Source organism: Convolutriloba macropyga, chromosome 15 (genome assembly GCF_964194025.1).
Source record: "Convolutriloba macropyga chromosome 15, txConMacr16.3, whole genome shotgun sequence".
In the NCBI taxonomy this organism is placed as follows: domain Eukaryota; kingdom Metazoa; phylum Xenacoelomorpha; order Acoela; family Convolutidae; genus Convolutriloba; species Convolutriloba macropyga.
Window position 1 is genome coordinate 24,494,136 of NC_134482.1, and position 14,117 is coordinate 24,508,252.

Sequence of the window (14,117 nt, forward strand, 5' to 3'; positions counted from 1 at the left end):
AAGTAATTGTACATGTTGTCGAAAATCAGTTTTGTACGGAGGAAGTACCAGTTAGGGTGTTTTCTGACAATAACTCAGAAGTAATTAGATACATGGACCCCATTTCCAGAGTATTCTATAGAAATTTCACACTGAATAATTGCAACCCCATGTACCCGAACGCTTTTGAATTGCAGAATGGTTCATGGATAACATATGGGCGAAGGATACAATTAATTGAAAAACCCAATGATATGCCTAATTATAAAGTTAACGTCAATTGGTCAACTTCGGCGCCAATGGAAGGGCTTTTCAATGACAAGGACCTGGAAGTTAGCAAGAAGGCCCAAAGGTTAAGGCACTCGAGAAAAACGATAACAGGAAGAGAAGTTTTCCTGGGACAAGGAGGTTTATATGAGCATGAGACGCTAGAGTATTTCAACACGGAGTTAAAGTACAATAATCAGTGGCATGAATTGCTGATTTTTGAATACTTGGGCAATGAAGTGAAACAAATCTGGCATGTGGCCAGGTAAATAGCCATCAGTTTGATGACTATTTTTATTGGATCTAAAATCATATTTTGTTTGGTACGCGTGTTTCTTTCAATCGATATGCTACGCAGTGGCACCAATCCTGTAATTGCACTGCAACCCATTAACCCAATGGGGGAACTAGGTTATTTTCATCATCTAAAACAACGTACAAAGGAACAAAATGTGACAAGAGAAAGGACAGTCGAGCGGTGTGATGGTGAAACAAACATCGTAGTTATAAAAGCAAAAAAGGCAAAATCTGTACCAGATATAGCAGAAATTGAGATTGATACATTAGACTAATTTACTTGTATGATATGTAGGAATGGCAGAACCAAAAGTCGGTGATTATTGCTACTATCTACCCGAGTTGTTCGATGTCAGGTCGATATTCAGGCACCAAGTGTATCGGATTGTTGGAGTAACCTCAAACAAAATGTACGTGGTGCCACTGACGCAGCTGCAACCACCCAATATAGTGGATAGAGCCGCAATTAGCGTTTGGGAGTTAAGTGAGATGCAACACAGAATCGAGGAACAACAAAAGAAGATTGACAACAGCGAAATGCTGGGAACAGCCGGGGCTCGGCTTGAAGAGGAGCTCCGGCAGTTAAAGGTGGAAAGTCAAAGATTAGGTGATCAGTTGCTGGAGACCAAACGGCAACTTGAATACGCTGGGAATCAGCGGGAGTCCTGCTGAAGGCAGGTGGAAACATTGAAGAAAGAGTTGGAGGAGGTTACAAATGTAGCCCAAACAAAAACAAGGGAATGTATCGCTCTGGTGGACGAGCGGGAGTGCTTAGCTCGGGAGTTGGAGAATGCCGAGATAGACAATAGAAAGCTAAGGGGTAGAGTAAAAACAGAGCAAACCTCAAAGAAGGTCATACAGAGGAGGCTGGAGGCGATCAACGCGCAGAGCCCGTTCAGTCGACCTCCAAACTTTTATGAACTTCTATTCCTGCCACAGGGGGCCACAACCAGTACTATCCAGAAACATTACAAAACGTTGGCAATGCTCTGTAATCCGGACAAGGTGGTCAGGAGGACATGTTCAAAATCATTCTTCAAGCAAAGAAAATTATGGAAGACGAGGAGGCCCGTAATATTTTTGACAAGTACGGGATTGAAAAAGCACAAGAATATATGAACTCGAAAATGGACATTTGAAACTCTTGCTGTGTGAGTGAGTGGAACACTCACATTTTCTAAGAGGGAGGCAGTATAGTGAACCATAATGTATGACATGCTGATAAATTACATATTAAACGCATAATTCGAAGTTTTCACAAACAGATAGGAGAACAAAAAGAGATGGTTACTAATAGTAAACCGGAGTTAAACAATACAGAGAAGGCATCATAAATAATGATGGGAGTCATCATGGAATTTCATCTTGACGGGACACGTCTAAGAATGTTTGTTCTTGACGGGATTCGCCAAGCAGGTAAACCTGTTATCTATTAGTTTAACTAATAAGGACCCGTGCGGTAGAAAATAACTATGAGAAAATCCCATAGAGATTAACGAAAAAGGGTAAAAATAACCTAAGATTAATTAACCATTGATAGGACTGAAACCAAAGAACATATTCAAAACTAAACCTTACACAATCGAGCTGCCTCTCTTTAATTGCTCTACATTTCTCATCTTCACAAAACTTCTAATATTTACAAGCCATAGTTCTAACTTTGTATTAAACTGATTGTGCATATACATCTGTTCAATTAAAAACAAGTCTGAACTTGGAAAATTTTCCTCAGTAACTCCGAGGTTTAAAGTGCTTAAGAATAACATCCAACCCAAACCGTAACCGTAAACAGTGCACGGATATTACACTATTGCAAACAAACATGTGTTTCCAGATGTTTGGAAAACAGCAGAGGTTGTGCTCATTTAAAAAAGTGGAGATAAGCAAAATATCTGAAACTATAGACGAATTACCTTTCTCTCCTGAACTCCCAAGTTCCTTGAAAAGCTATTGTTCGAAAATTTTTATGCTGTTACAGCAGAACTGAAGGACATTTATCCCATGCTTTCAATTTATAAAATTGTCCACTTTTCTCTGCAGTTTTGACAGTCGCATGCGAGCTGACAGGTGCAGATGTTTTCATTCTTGTCGTCTCCACGAATTTACAGAGGAGCTGTACAATTCGTTTCTTGAGTCCAGCCGATGAGCTGAAATCAGTCAAGTGGTTTACTTTTTTTGGCCTGTCGAGATGTGCGGAAGACAAATTCTTTTCGCATTTGTCTGTCGTAGTCTTTGGCAATTTGAACAATTCTTTCGATCGTGACGACAAATCCTGTGTCTGTAGTAGCTAGATGCTGTTTTGTGGTAACAGAAAAAATAGTCCGCGCTGGAAACAAAAAGTATTTGACGAGCAAATTAGACAGAAAAAGAAATTTAGTTGTCCAGTTGAAAAACAAGACAAAATATATAGACAATTTTCTGCTTTTTGAAACAAACCATAGAAATTTGTTTTACACAACGAAAAAGTTGACCGCCACGGAACAAAATTTTTCAACAACAGATATATCTGAGACAGATCTCAGGGACATAAAACTCGATCCACTTTTTGTGTGGGTTTTTCGAGGCATGTTTGAAAACCAGAAACAAATAGAGTTGTTAAATTGTCACATAGAAAAACTGCACAGAGCTATGATTCTAACGACATCAATTAACGGAAATTCACACCAAATTTTCTTAAGTCAACAAAACGCTCTGGGTACACACACAGAAAGAGCGGGAGGAATACTTTACGTCCATAGGTGCGCTAAAGTAATCGTACATGTTGTCGAAAATCAGTTTTGTACGGAGGAAGTACCAGTTAGGGTGTTTTCTGACAATAACTCAGAAGTAATTAGATACATGGACCCCATTTCTAGAGTATTCTATAGAAATTTCACACTGATTAATTGCAACCCCATGTACCCGAACGCTCTTGAATTGCAGAATGGGTCATGGATAACATATGGGCGAAGGATACAATTAATTGAAAAACCCAATGATATGCCTAATTATAGAGTTAACGTCAATTGGTCAACTTTGACGCCAATGGAAGGGCTTTTCAATGACAAGGACCTGGAAGTTAGCAAAAAGGCCCAAAGGTTAAGGCATTCGAGAAAGACGATAAAAGGAAGAGAAGTTTTCCTGGGACAAGGAGGTTTATATGAGCATGAGACGCTAGAGTATTTCAACACGGACTTAAAGTACAATAATCAGTGGCATGAATTGCTGATTTTTGAATACTTGGGTAATGAAGTGAAACAAATCTGGCATGTGGCCAGGGAAATAGCCATCAGTTTGATTACTATTTTTATTGGATCTAAAATCATATTTTGTTTGGTACGCGTGTTTCTTTCAATCGATATGCTACGCAGTGGCACCAATCCTGTAATTGCACTGCAACCCATTAACCCAATGGGGGAACTAGGTTATTTTCATCATCTAAAACAACGTACAAAGGAACAAAATGTGACAAGAGAAAGGACAGTCGAACGGTGTGATGGTGAAACAAACATCGTAGTTATAAAAGCAAAAAAGGCAAAATCTGTACCAGATATAGCAGAAATTGAGATTGATACATTAGACTAATTTACGTGTATGATATGTAGGAATGGCAGAACCAAAAATCGGTGATTATTGCTACTATCTACCCGAGTTGTTCGAGGTCAGGTCGATAGTCAGGCACCAAGTGTATCGGATTGTTGTAGTAACCTCAAACAAAAGGTACGTGGTGGCACTGACGCAGCTGCAACCACCCAATATAGTGGATAGAGCCGCATTTAGCGTTGGGGAGTTAAGTGAGATGCAACACAGAATCGAGGAATGACAAAAGAAGATTGACAACAGCGAAATGCTGGGAACAGCCGGGGCTCGGCTTGAAGAGGAGCTCCGGCAGTTAAAGGTTGAAAGTCAAAGATCATGTGGACAATTGCTGGAGACCAAACGGCAACTTGAATACACTAGGAATCAGCGGGAGTCCTGCAGGAGGCAGATGGAGACATTGAAGAAAGAGTTGGAGGAGGCTACAAATGTAGCCGAAACAAAAACAAGGGAATGTAACGCTCTGGTGGACGAGCTGGAGTGCTTAGCTCGGGAGTTAGAGAATGCCGAGATAGACAAAAGAAAGCTAAGGGGTAGAGTAAAAACAGAGCATACCTCAAAGAAGGTCATACAGAGGAGGCTGGAGGCGATCAACGCGCAGAGCCCGTTCAGTCGACCTCCAAACTTTTATGAACTTCTATTCCTGCCACAGGGGGCCACAACCAGTACTATCCAGAAACATTACAAAACGTTGGCAAGGCTCTGTCATCCGGACAAGGGTGGTCGAGAGGACATGTTCAGGATCATTCTTCGATCAAATAAAATTATGGCAGACGAGGAGGCCCGTAATATTTATGACAAGTACGGGATTGAAAAAGCACAAGAATATATGAACTCGAAAATGGATATTTGAAACTCTTGCTGTGGGAGTGAGTGGAACACTCACATTTTCTAAGAGGGAGGCAGTATAGTGAACCATAATGTATGAAGAAGAAGAAGAAGATTGAATTAAACATCAGATCACACTGACAAATTGTTCAAATTATTTACAGATTCATAAATGAGCATTAAATTTAACTGTTTAAGAGTTTATAGAACTTCTGTAAAGGTGTCAAATTTAAAAAAGGACTACAATAAAGAATATGGTCTGTTGATAAAAGAGTTCTTTTGCAAAATCTGCACACACATAAGTTTTCCTCCCATTGATAACAACCTTCCATACAACAAAAATTATTGTGCAGTCCATTGGCATAGAACTTTGCAATTATTCTCCTGTGTTTTGGCGGGCAGTCTTTCAGTCCCTGTATATCATGAAACATCAATTTGTTTAATAGCGTTGTGGTTGAGGTGTACTTGCTTACTCCGCACCAACTTTTCCAAAAAACGGCTTCTGATTTCCGATAATGTTGTTTTATATCTATTTCAAAAAGTTCATCGATGTACGTCTCTAATACGTAAGTTGAGGCTCGAAAAACAATTGAATTAAAGAGTTGTTGTGCTGAGTTGAAGTTGACTTTCTGCAGATTTAGTTTCTGGTTTATTGAAGCTACTGATTGATAGGCTTTGTTCATTAGATGGCTTAGATGGTGACTGGGAGATAACGAGCTCGAAAAAATTACACCTAGATAACAGAAGGTGTTAGCAAATTCAACTTCTTTTTTCGATATATAGAATTTGTCATCGACAGCTAAACGGCCACCTCTTCTAAATTTCATGCATTTTGTCTTGTTCACATTAATTTTCAAATAATTCCTGCTACAATACGTGTTCAGATTATTCAAACTTTTTTGTAGTTGGCCTTGGCTATGGCTCCCAAGTACTGAGTCATCAGCGTAAAATTTAACATCTATACCCTTGCATTTCAACTCAAAATATAAATCAGCTATGAATAAACTAAACAAGAGTGGTGAGATTTTGTCTCCTTGTGCTACTCCTGTTTTCTGTTCAATCTCGTTTGACAGGAATTCTCCATCAAGGATCTGCTGAAAGTTGCATTTTAGCACTGATTGTATTGTGTGTAGAATGTTCCCATGGAGCCCCATTTTGATCATTTTTGTAAGCAGCAGGTTCCTATTCACGTAGTTGAAAGCTTTTTCGTAGTCAATGAAGCAGGCATAGTATTTGCCACTGCAGCTGATGTTATGCTTGATTGCTCTTTTTAAGTGCGAAACTGCGTCGATTGTTGACAGTTTGCGTCTAAAACTATATTGGCTTGGTGGTAAAATTTGATTTTTCTCGACCCATGATCGCAAACGCTGGTAAATGATACCCGTGAACAACTTGTACATGCAACATAATAGGCTAATGCCTCTGTAGGAACTTGGTTCTGCTTTGCTCCCTTTGCGTTTGTACAGTGGTTTAATATATGATAACTTCCAAATTCGGGGTACATTATGCTCCGCAAAGCAGAGGTTAAATAAATGGAATACGTATCTTTGCATTGGATGAAAACCTAATTTAATACTAGTGTTGGTTAATCCATCTGGTCCCGCTGCCTTACCAGCTGTTAACTTTGAAGCTTCATCGGTAATTTCTTCCAGTGTTATTGGATCATTCAAATACCCGGTATATTTCCAGTTTGAAAAACAATAATCGTGGTTTCCCAAGGTTTGCTCGTCTAGAAGTTTATCCGATATTTCGCCCTCAGCTTTAAATAGACCTTCGAAATATAATTCCCAAACTGGAATTGTAATTCTAGATACTTTTGTTAAAACTTTCTTTGATTTCAGAATTTTCCAAAAATCTCGCCTTTCCGATTCCGCTTTTCTGATTATGAAACTTTTGCCATCTATTTCATGCATCATGTTGTGTTTTCTGCAAAGTTTCTTAAACGCTCTTTTCATTTTAAAGTAATCAGAATCTGCTTTATGTCTCTGTCTGTATCCAGCTTTCAGCTGCTTATGCAATATGTACAGTTCTCTTTTGAACCATTTCGGTGATTTTCTTTCATGCATAACGGTTGCCGATTCTTGAATAGCCTTGGCGAATTCGTCATACGATTTGTCCAATGCGTTGCTATCGTGTGGATTTTGAACGCTTTTCATTCGTTCGTTCAATTGTTCAATATCAAATTTACGCATTTGCTTCTTTCTGCTTTCAGCTATATCTTGTCTGTGTTTTAGATCAAAGCAGCAAGAAACCGGTTTGTGCTTTGTTAACAATGAATTGTTGATCTTTATCTCGCTGAAATGTTCTAGGAGTTCCTTGCTTACGAAAAATAAATCGATAACGCTTTTACCGTACTGAAATTTGTACGTTACCTCTTTAATATCGTTAACACAATGAAGATTTCAATTAATTAAAAATTCGCAAAGTGAGTTGCCTCTTTTGGGATGAGTCAAGTCTGCAATTGAAGTCGCCGCCCAGGACCATACGTGCTTTGCCTTGACAGCATTGAAAAGCTTCGGTAAGTGCTTGATATATTGTCTCTAGATCTGTTTTTGGCGGAAAATATGCTACAATTATAATTAGGCTGAATTCTTTGATCTGCAATGCTAATAATTTATTGTTCTGATGGAGAACTTTGCATGTAATTCTTAATTGTTTACTCAGTGCAATTGCTAAGCCGCTTTGCGGCCGCCCCTTCCCGCTTTTTATTGCCTTTGTGCAGAAGCATGTAAAACCAGGTATTTCGACTGAATTTACACTGAAAGTTTCTGTTAATAGCAAGATATAGTATGCGATTGCTTCACTTGTACACGTTGATAGTGTTCCTTTAGCACCTTCCACGTTCCATAAACAAATTGTTAGTCACGATCCTCTGTTTTCAACGATTTGATTGCCTTTAATTTTGTACGTGGTGGAAGGATTCAGCAGTCTTTTCTCTTTTAATTCTGCCACCATTTTCTTTCTATTTTCTTGTTCGGTTTTTGTTAGATCGGGTTGTATAAATACGTACTTGAATCGTTCATTTTCTTTTAAGCTCTTCGCTTTCTTTAGAAGGTCCCATTTCATTTTTTCTGTCTCGCACTTTATTCGAAGCAGCTGTTTGCCTTCTGTATTTTGTTTGCCAATTCTTTGGCATTCAAATTTCACGTTTACATTCAGTGACTCGGCAATTTCAGAAACAATTATTGGAACGAAACAATTATTGGAAATAATGTATGACATTCTCATAAATTACATATTGAACGCATAATTCGAAATTTTTACAAACAAATAGGAGAACAAAAAGAGATGGTTACTGATAGTAAACCGGATTTTAACAAAATAGAGAAAGCATCATAAATAATGATGGGAATCATCATGGAATTTCATCTTGACGGGACACGTCAAGGAATGTTTGTTCATGACGGGATTCGTCAAGCAGGTAAACCTGTTATCTGTTAGTTCAACTAACAGGGACCCGTGCGGTAGAAAATAACTATGAGAAAATCCCATAGAGATTAACGAAAATGGGTGAAAATAACCTAAGATTAATTAACCATTGATAGGACTGAAACCAAAGAACATATTCAAAACTAAACCTTACACAATCGAGCTGCCTCTCTTTAATTGCTTTACATTTCTCATCTTCACAAAACTTCTAGTATTTACAAGCCATGGTTCTAACTTTGTATTAAACTGATTGTGCATATACATCTGTTCAATTAAATTCAAGTCTGAAACTTGGAAAATTTTCCTCAGTAACTCTGAGGTTTAAAGTGCTTAAGAATAACATCCACCCCAAACCGTAACCGTAAACAGTGCACGGATATTACAGTTCGTTTGAGAGCTGTGAAGGTAGCAACAAGTTTGGCGGCTGTATGTACATCGGTAGCGGGAGTATATTCAGCATTCTGTTGAATGTATTTGCCAGTTCCACATATGAAAAAGGCTTTGCAATTGTCTGACTATTTTTAGAGAAGGGACCTTTTTTATCTGTAGCCAAGCTTTGCAATTACAAGTCGAAACTTTCGATGGCGTATCTGAGCTATTTCAACGGCAGTTTCAACGAGATGGATATGTGTTTCTGGCGATTGACATGCAACTGCGTTGATTGTAGAAACATCAAAAAACTCGAACTGAATGACTGTTAAATTTTATTTGGGAACTTAAAAACTTCCCATGGTTATTCCCTAAATCTAGTGTTATTATTACTATTATAGCCGCAGGGGGGGGGGGGCTGCTGGGAATCATTAGTGCCAAGTTGCCGATAGGATGTTTCGATTTTCCCCAATTATTGGGAAATGAATTGTTTCGTTCCAATCAATGATTGCAAGTATATTAGACTAACCAATCAATTAATTGCAAATTATTGCAATTCCAATTAATTTTTCAAACTCCTGGGGGAGGCACAAGCGGAAAAATCCAAAAGTTTTTAGGTTGACGTTTTCCTCAGTTCTATCAATTTAACAAGCATTGTTTGTTCCTCAACAGGCTATTACTGATTATTCATTTTGCGTATGCTTATATATGGATATAGGAGAGTTGACGTGCAGCGCAGAATTGTCTGACTATTTTTTAGAGAAGGGACCTTTATTTTACCTTTTCAAAACGGTCATTGAATCCTGAACTATTCTTACATTTGATTCCTAAGTAAAGAGCCAATATTTCATCTCGTAAATAAGAATTATTTCACATATACTTTAGAAGCTTTGTTACGCCAACTTTTCTTCCAGGTTGAAGTATGGCATCAGATGCTACAACAACACCAGTAGTTGCAAAAGAGGCCAACACTAAAGAGAACAGTCTTATGGAAGAGGAAATACATGGAAACAGGGGTCTGTGCTTATCGGAGAGTTTCGTTCTTAAGGGCGCTCAGGTCATTTTGGCATATATGAAATCGGAGAAATACCTTGCTGAAATGAAACCTTCGAAGAAGCCGGATCTATTAGCAGCCGATGTGGAGCCAAAACGAATCGAAGTTCGTTTCTCAATCTGGAATACTTTGAAGAAACGGAATAGGTTTTTTCCAGTCCGAATCAATGACTTACCTCATAGTATAAATGCTCCTGGCGTTCAGAAAAAGGTCTGCCTCATTGTTCCAAATATTGAAGGGAAAACAGATGCAGAAGTTTCTTCATTCTATAAAACGATTGCAGAAAAAATTAATCAGAACTTCAGTTACGAAGCAGTAACTTTTAAACAAGCTCAAAAATTGCTTGAAACGTTCCAAGATAAAAGAGGTTTTGCGAAATCATATGATTTGTTTTTAGCTGATACTTCTTTAAAAGCTCATGTTTTACCAAAATTTGGTGTAGTGTTCCAGCGTTCAAACCGATTTCCCCTCTTAGTCAATTTGTCAAGACCGACAGAGTTGAAGAGTATTTTAAATGGAACGCATTTTTTCATGCGCACTGATTCGTCAAATTTCTCGTATGCAATTGGCCATACGGCTATGACTGCAGAGCAAATTTGTGAAAATGTCATTGAGTCTTTGAACCAGTTAGCTAAACAATTGGAAAACGGTTGGAGAAATGTCAAAACAGTAGGGCTAAGTGGATTTATGACAGCTTTCATTCCTATCTATGAAAGTATTGACGAAACTACAGTAAATGACCTGAAAGAAATGTACAGCGGGTTTTCTGAGAAAAAACCTTCGACGAGCGATTCAGAAACCCAAACAAAAACACAATGTCAACCAGCTTTCAAAGTTGTTAAATCAAAACACAAAAGTTCGAAAATATCGGAGTTGAAATTAAAGATGGGCGTTGCAGCAGAGAAACAAAAAATTTTTCAAACTAAAGAGAGAAGGACGAAAGCGAAAAACGATACAACGGATGGCGGCTCAAGCTTGAATGCAAAGGAGAATGTACCTCTACGGCAAACCGGCACGGGTAAACCTGAAGGCAGAAAGATTAAAAAGGCAAAGAAGAAAAACAAAGGCCTTGAAAGTTGTGGGAAATCTCCATCTTCAGAAGGTGAAGTGAAAGGTAAAGATGGCAAAGCTGAGATCAACAACGATGATGTTAATAAGTTGCAAGATAAAGAGAACAAAAAAGCGAAGAAGAAAAATAAAAAGGAAAAAGCGGCTAAACAAATTGCTGAAAAGTTGCTTCTTCCAATTAGAGACGCGGATAATTTGCCTCAAAAGCTAGAAGAATCTTCCGCCGGTGACCGCATAGATGAGAATAAAAAGGCGAAAAAGAAACACAAATTGAAAGCGAAGGCAGCTGAACAAATTGAAGTTGAAAAGCCCCTCCTTACAGGTCAGGATGTGACTGGTGTTCCCGAAACGATTGTGGAAGGTTCATCTGGCAAAGATTATGAAAAGAAATCGAAAAAGAAAAATAAAAAGAATAAACTTAAAGAACTGGCCGCGAATGAAAGCCAAAATGTGGGACATCAATCTATCAGTAAAGAAGCCATTAACCCTCATAAACAGCCATTCAAGGATGTGGAAATCAAGATCACACCAGAGGAGAGCTCAATTAAGGACACTACTGAAAAAACTGTAATTATAGACGAACCTAATTGCACTTTGCAGGAAGAGCAAACGCAGAAAATAAATCAGGACCAGAGTCAAAGCTCAACAATTAGCGCCAATGAGATCAAGCCTGATTTAAACAAAACTGGAGCACCCTTAATTCGAAGTTCTTCAGATGTTGCTATGAAGAAACGGGAGAAAAGGAAGCTCAAACGTCAGCTGAGAGAAAGTGCAACTGATAGTGACAATGTTCATTTGACAGACTACGAGAAGAACCTGATGTCCGAGCCGCCTACAAAGAAACAGAAAAATGATGAAAATTCGCCCAAATTAACTGCGCGTGAAAAAAGTATCTTTGACGGTCCGACAAACAAGAAGGCCAAAATCGAACCAGTTTCTCCGAAATTTACCGGACTTGAGAAGCATATAATGAACACAGTTGAGAGGCAAGAAAACGGACAATCGAAAAAGAAGAAGAGAAACAGAAAAGGAAAGAAACTACAGGAAAGCCTGACGGGTCTTGAAAAGTTCGTATTTGAAGGTGAAAATAAACAGAAGAAAGAAAAGGTGAAAAATGACGTTGACGTTGAGATTCCTGAAGGATTCTTCGAGCATGAAAAGGTTGAAAATGCAGATGTAAAAACTGATGAAACTGTTGATAAAGTATCTGAACCTGTTGTTGTGCAAACTCCAGCTAAGCCCACGGGTGGTGCCAAGAGAACTCGCAGCTCAGCAATAGGCGCTATTGTTAATGATCAGACACCTGTAAGGCGATCCAAGAGAATTAACCCCTCTGTGGCTTAATTGTTTTTAGTATTACTGACTACCAGGTTGAGACAATTTAGAGCAGCGTGCATTAAACTCAGTCAAGGTTCTCTCATGAAGTTTTCGAGGCATAACCTCCATTTCCAACTTTTTGTAGCATAACCCTCATAAAGCATCGAAGGAAATGAATTATCGGACAACTAAAGTTACAAGCAGTTGCACATAAGGTGCCGCAACTTTTGCAAAAGCAAAAATAGCTAATTAAAAAAAGTTGACACGTGATAAGTTTATCGCCAAATGTCAAAAACCGCTAGGATTAACCGATTTGGTACAGCTATCACAGCAATCACAAATGCACGAGAATAAGTTTCTCTCTTTCCTATTAATTTCATTGTGGTTCAGGACCAAAAGTTGCTCTGCCATCTGATAATGCAGAACGGTTTAGTTGTAAATGTAGTGAAGTCACTGCAATCAACCTATATTTTACGTCTTCATTAACGAAAAATCTTGAGTTTTTGGAGTTAATTGTTCTTCAGATCCAAGTATACCAATATATCCCTTCATTAAACTGACAAAACAATTAAAAGTTGTATGTTTCTAAAGGGATAGTCCTGAACAATATTTATGAAATCTTCGGATTGTACACAACGCCACATTGCTGTTATTAGGAAAAAAGCAAATAAAGAAGAGCTATTTTTCTTCCTGGATTGGGCGTAATAATTAGCAAAGAGCGTCAACTGTATCAGAAATTTTCAGCGGCCCTTGATACCCTTCGTGCAAGCGTCTAAACTTCATTTTTTAAAAATTTTTTATTATTGAACTTTCAATTTCTCAATATTGTCAGGTTGATTTTGTGATGTACGAAGTCGCGTCATCGGGTCAACAGCTTATGTTCAGGCGCTTAGCCTTTTGTATATGCGAATTGAGCTGCATTTGTGAGTTGGTTTTATATAAAAAGTTGTTCAAATACATATTGCTGGGTGACTTGTTTCCGAAAAAATATAGAATGAGAGCATCAAATAAAGAAGAGGTGCACCCCAATGATCACGTCATAAACCTAGTAATTTTAAAGACAGCAAGTTTTTGTGAACGCTGGATTTGCAAGTAAATTCACAGCCCCTGAAGATTTCAAGACCAGTGAGGATGAAGTTTAGATTTAATTTCAGGTTAGTGTTGTTGCTTGTAACAACTTCGCCTTTTTCCAAAATTTTAAAAGATGATAAATTTTGAATACAAAGCATCAATTCACCACTACGATAGAATAAAGATTTTGAGATGAATTGGAGAAAAACATCAGTGGTTTTGAGAACGTGAAGACTCACTTTCGTTTTGAATTTTTTGCATTTTGACAAATTGATCTCAATTGAAGTTCCTTGGGCACATTTGGAGATTGTTAAGTTGTCACTGTCAGAGTTAGTTAATTTTCAGCGTTGGAATTTGTTTGTTTGTAGGTCTCGTACTGTAGCTATTGGAGATTTAACTGCATTATTTTTACGACTCTAAGAGGAGTATTATAGAGGTATCTTTTTTAAATCAATTTCATTGGAGTGAATGTTGAAGCAGGTATTAAAACGTCTGATAAAATTTGAAGTGGTTGGGTGATGAAGAAAATTGGAGAGTAGAGAGAAAAAAGAGTGCTTTTTTATTCATTCGGATGTTTTCGAGAGAGCGAAAAAATGGCTGTAAAAATGAGGCGTATCGCCTAAACCTCGATTAGGCGAACGAAATATTTGTAGCCTTTAGGCGAAAACTTTGAACTAAAGTTTTGTGGAAATTAGAAGACTAGCAATTGAAACACAAAAGAGTTACTAGCATAATGTAACTAAGTGACTTTACCAACTGACTTCCAAGAAAAAGTAGCTTAAAAACAATAGAAATTAGCAGTTTATGTATTTTGAGCATTTTACCTCAAACTCACCAATGGTTAGTGCAATTTTTCAACAGG

General features: G+C 38.0%; 1 protein-coding gene across 1 annotated transcript; it reads left to right on the forward strand.

The window, feature by feature from the left end:
• Window positions 1–9,631: 9,631 nt before the first annotated feature.
• On the forward strand, window positions 9,632–12,226 carry LOC142354470 (uncharacterized). Its single transcript, XM_075406774.1, has one exon. The coding sequence runs from the start codon at window positions 9,668–9,670 to the stop codon at window positions 12,209–12,211; it is 2,544 nt and encodes an 847-aa protein (XP_075262889.1). The 5' UTR covers window positions 9,632–9,667; the 3' UTR covers window positions 12,212–12,226.
• Window positions 12,227–14,117: the final 1,891 nt, after the last annotated feature.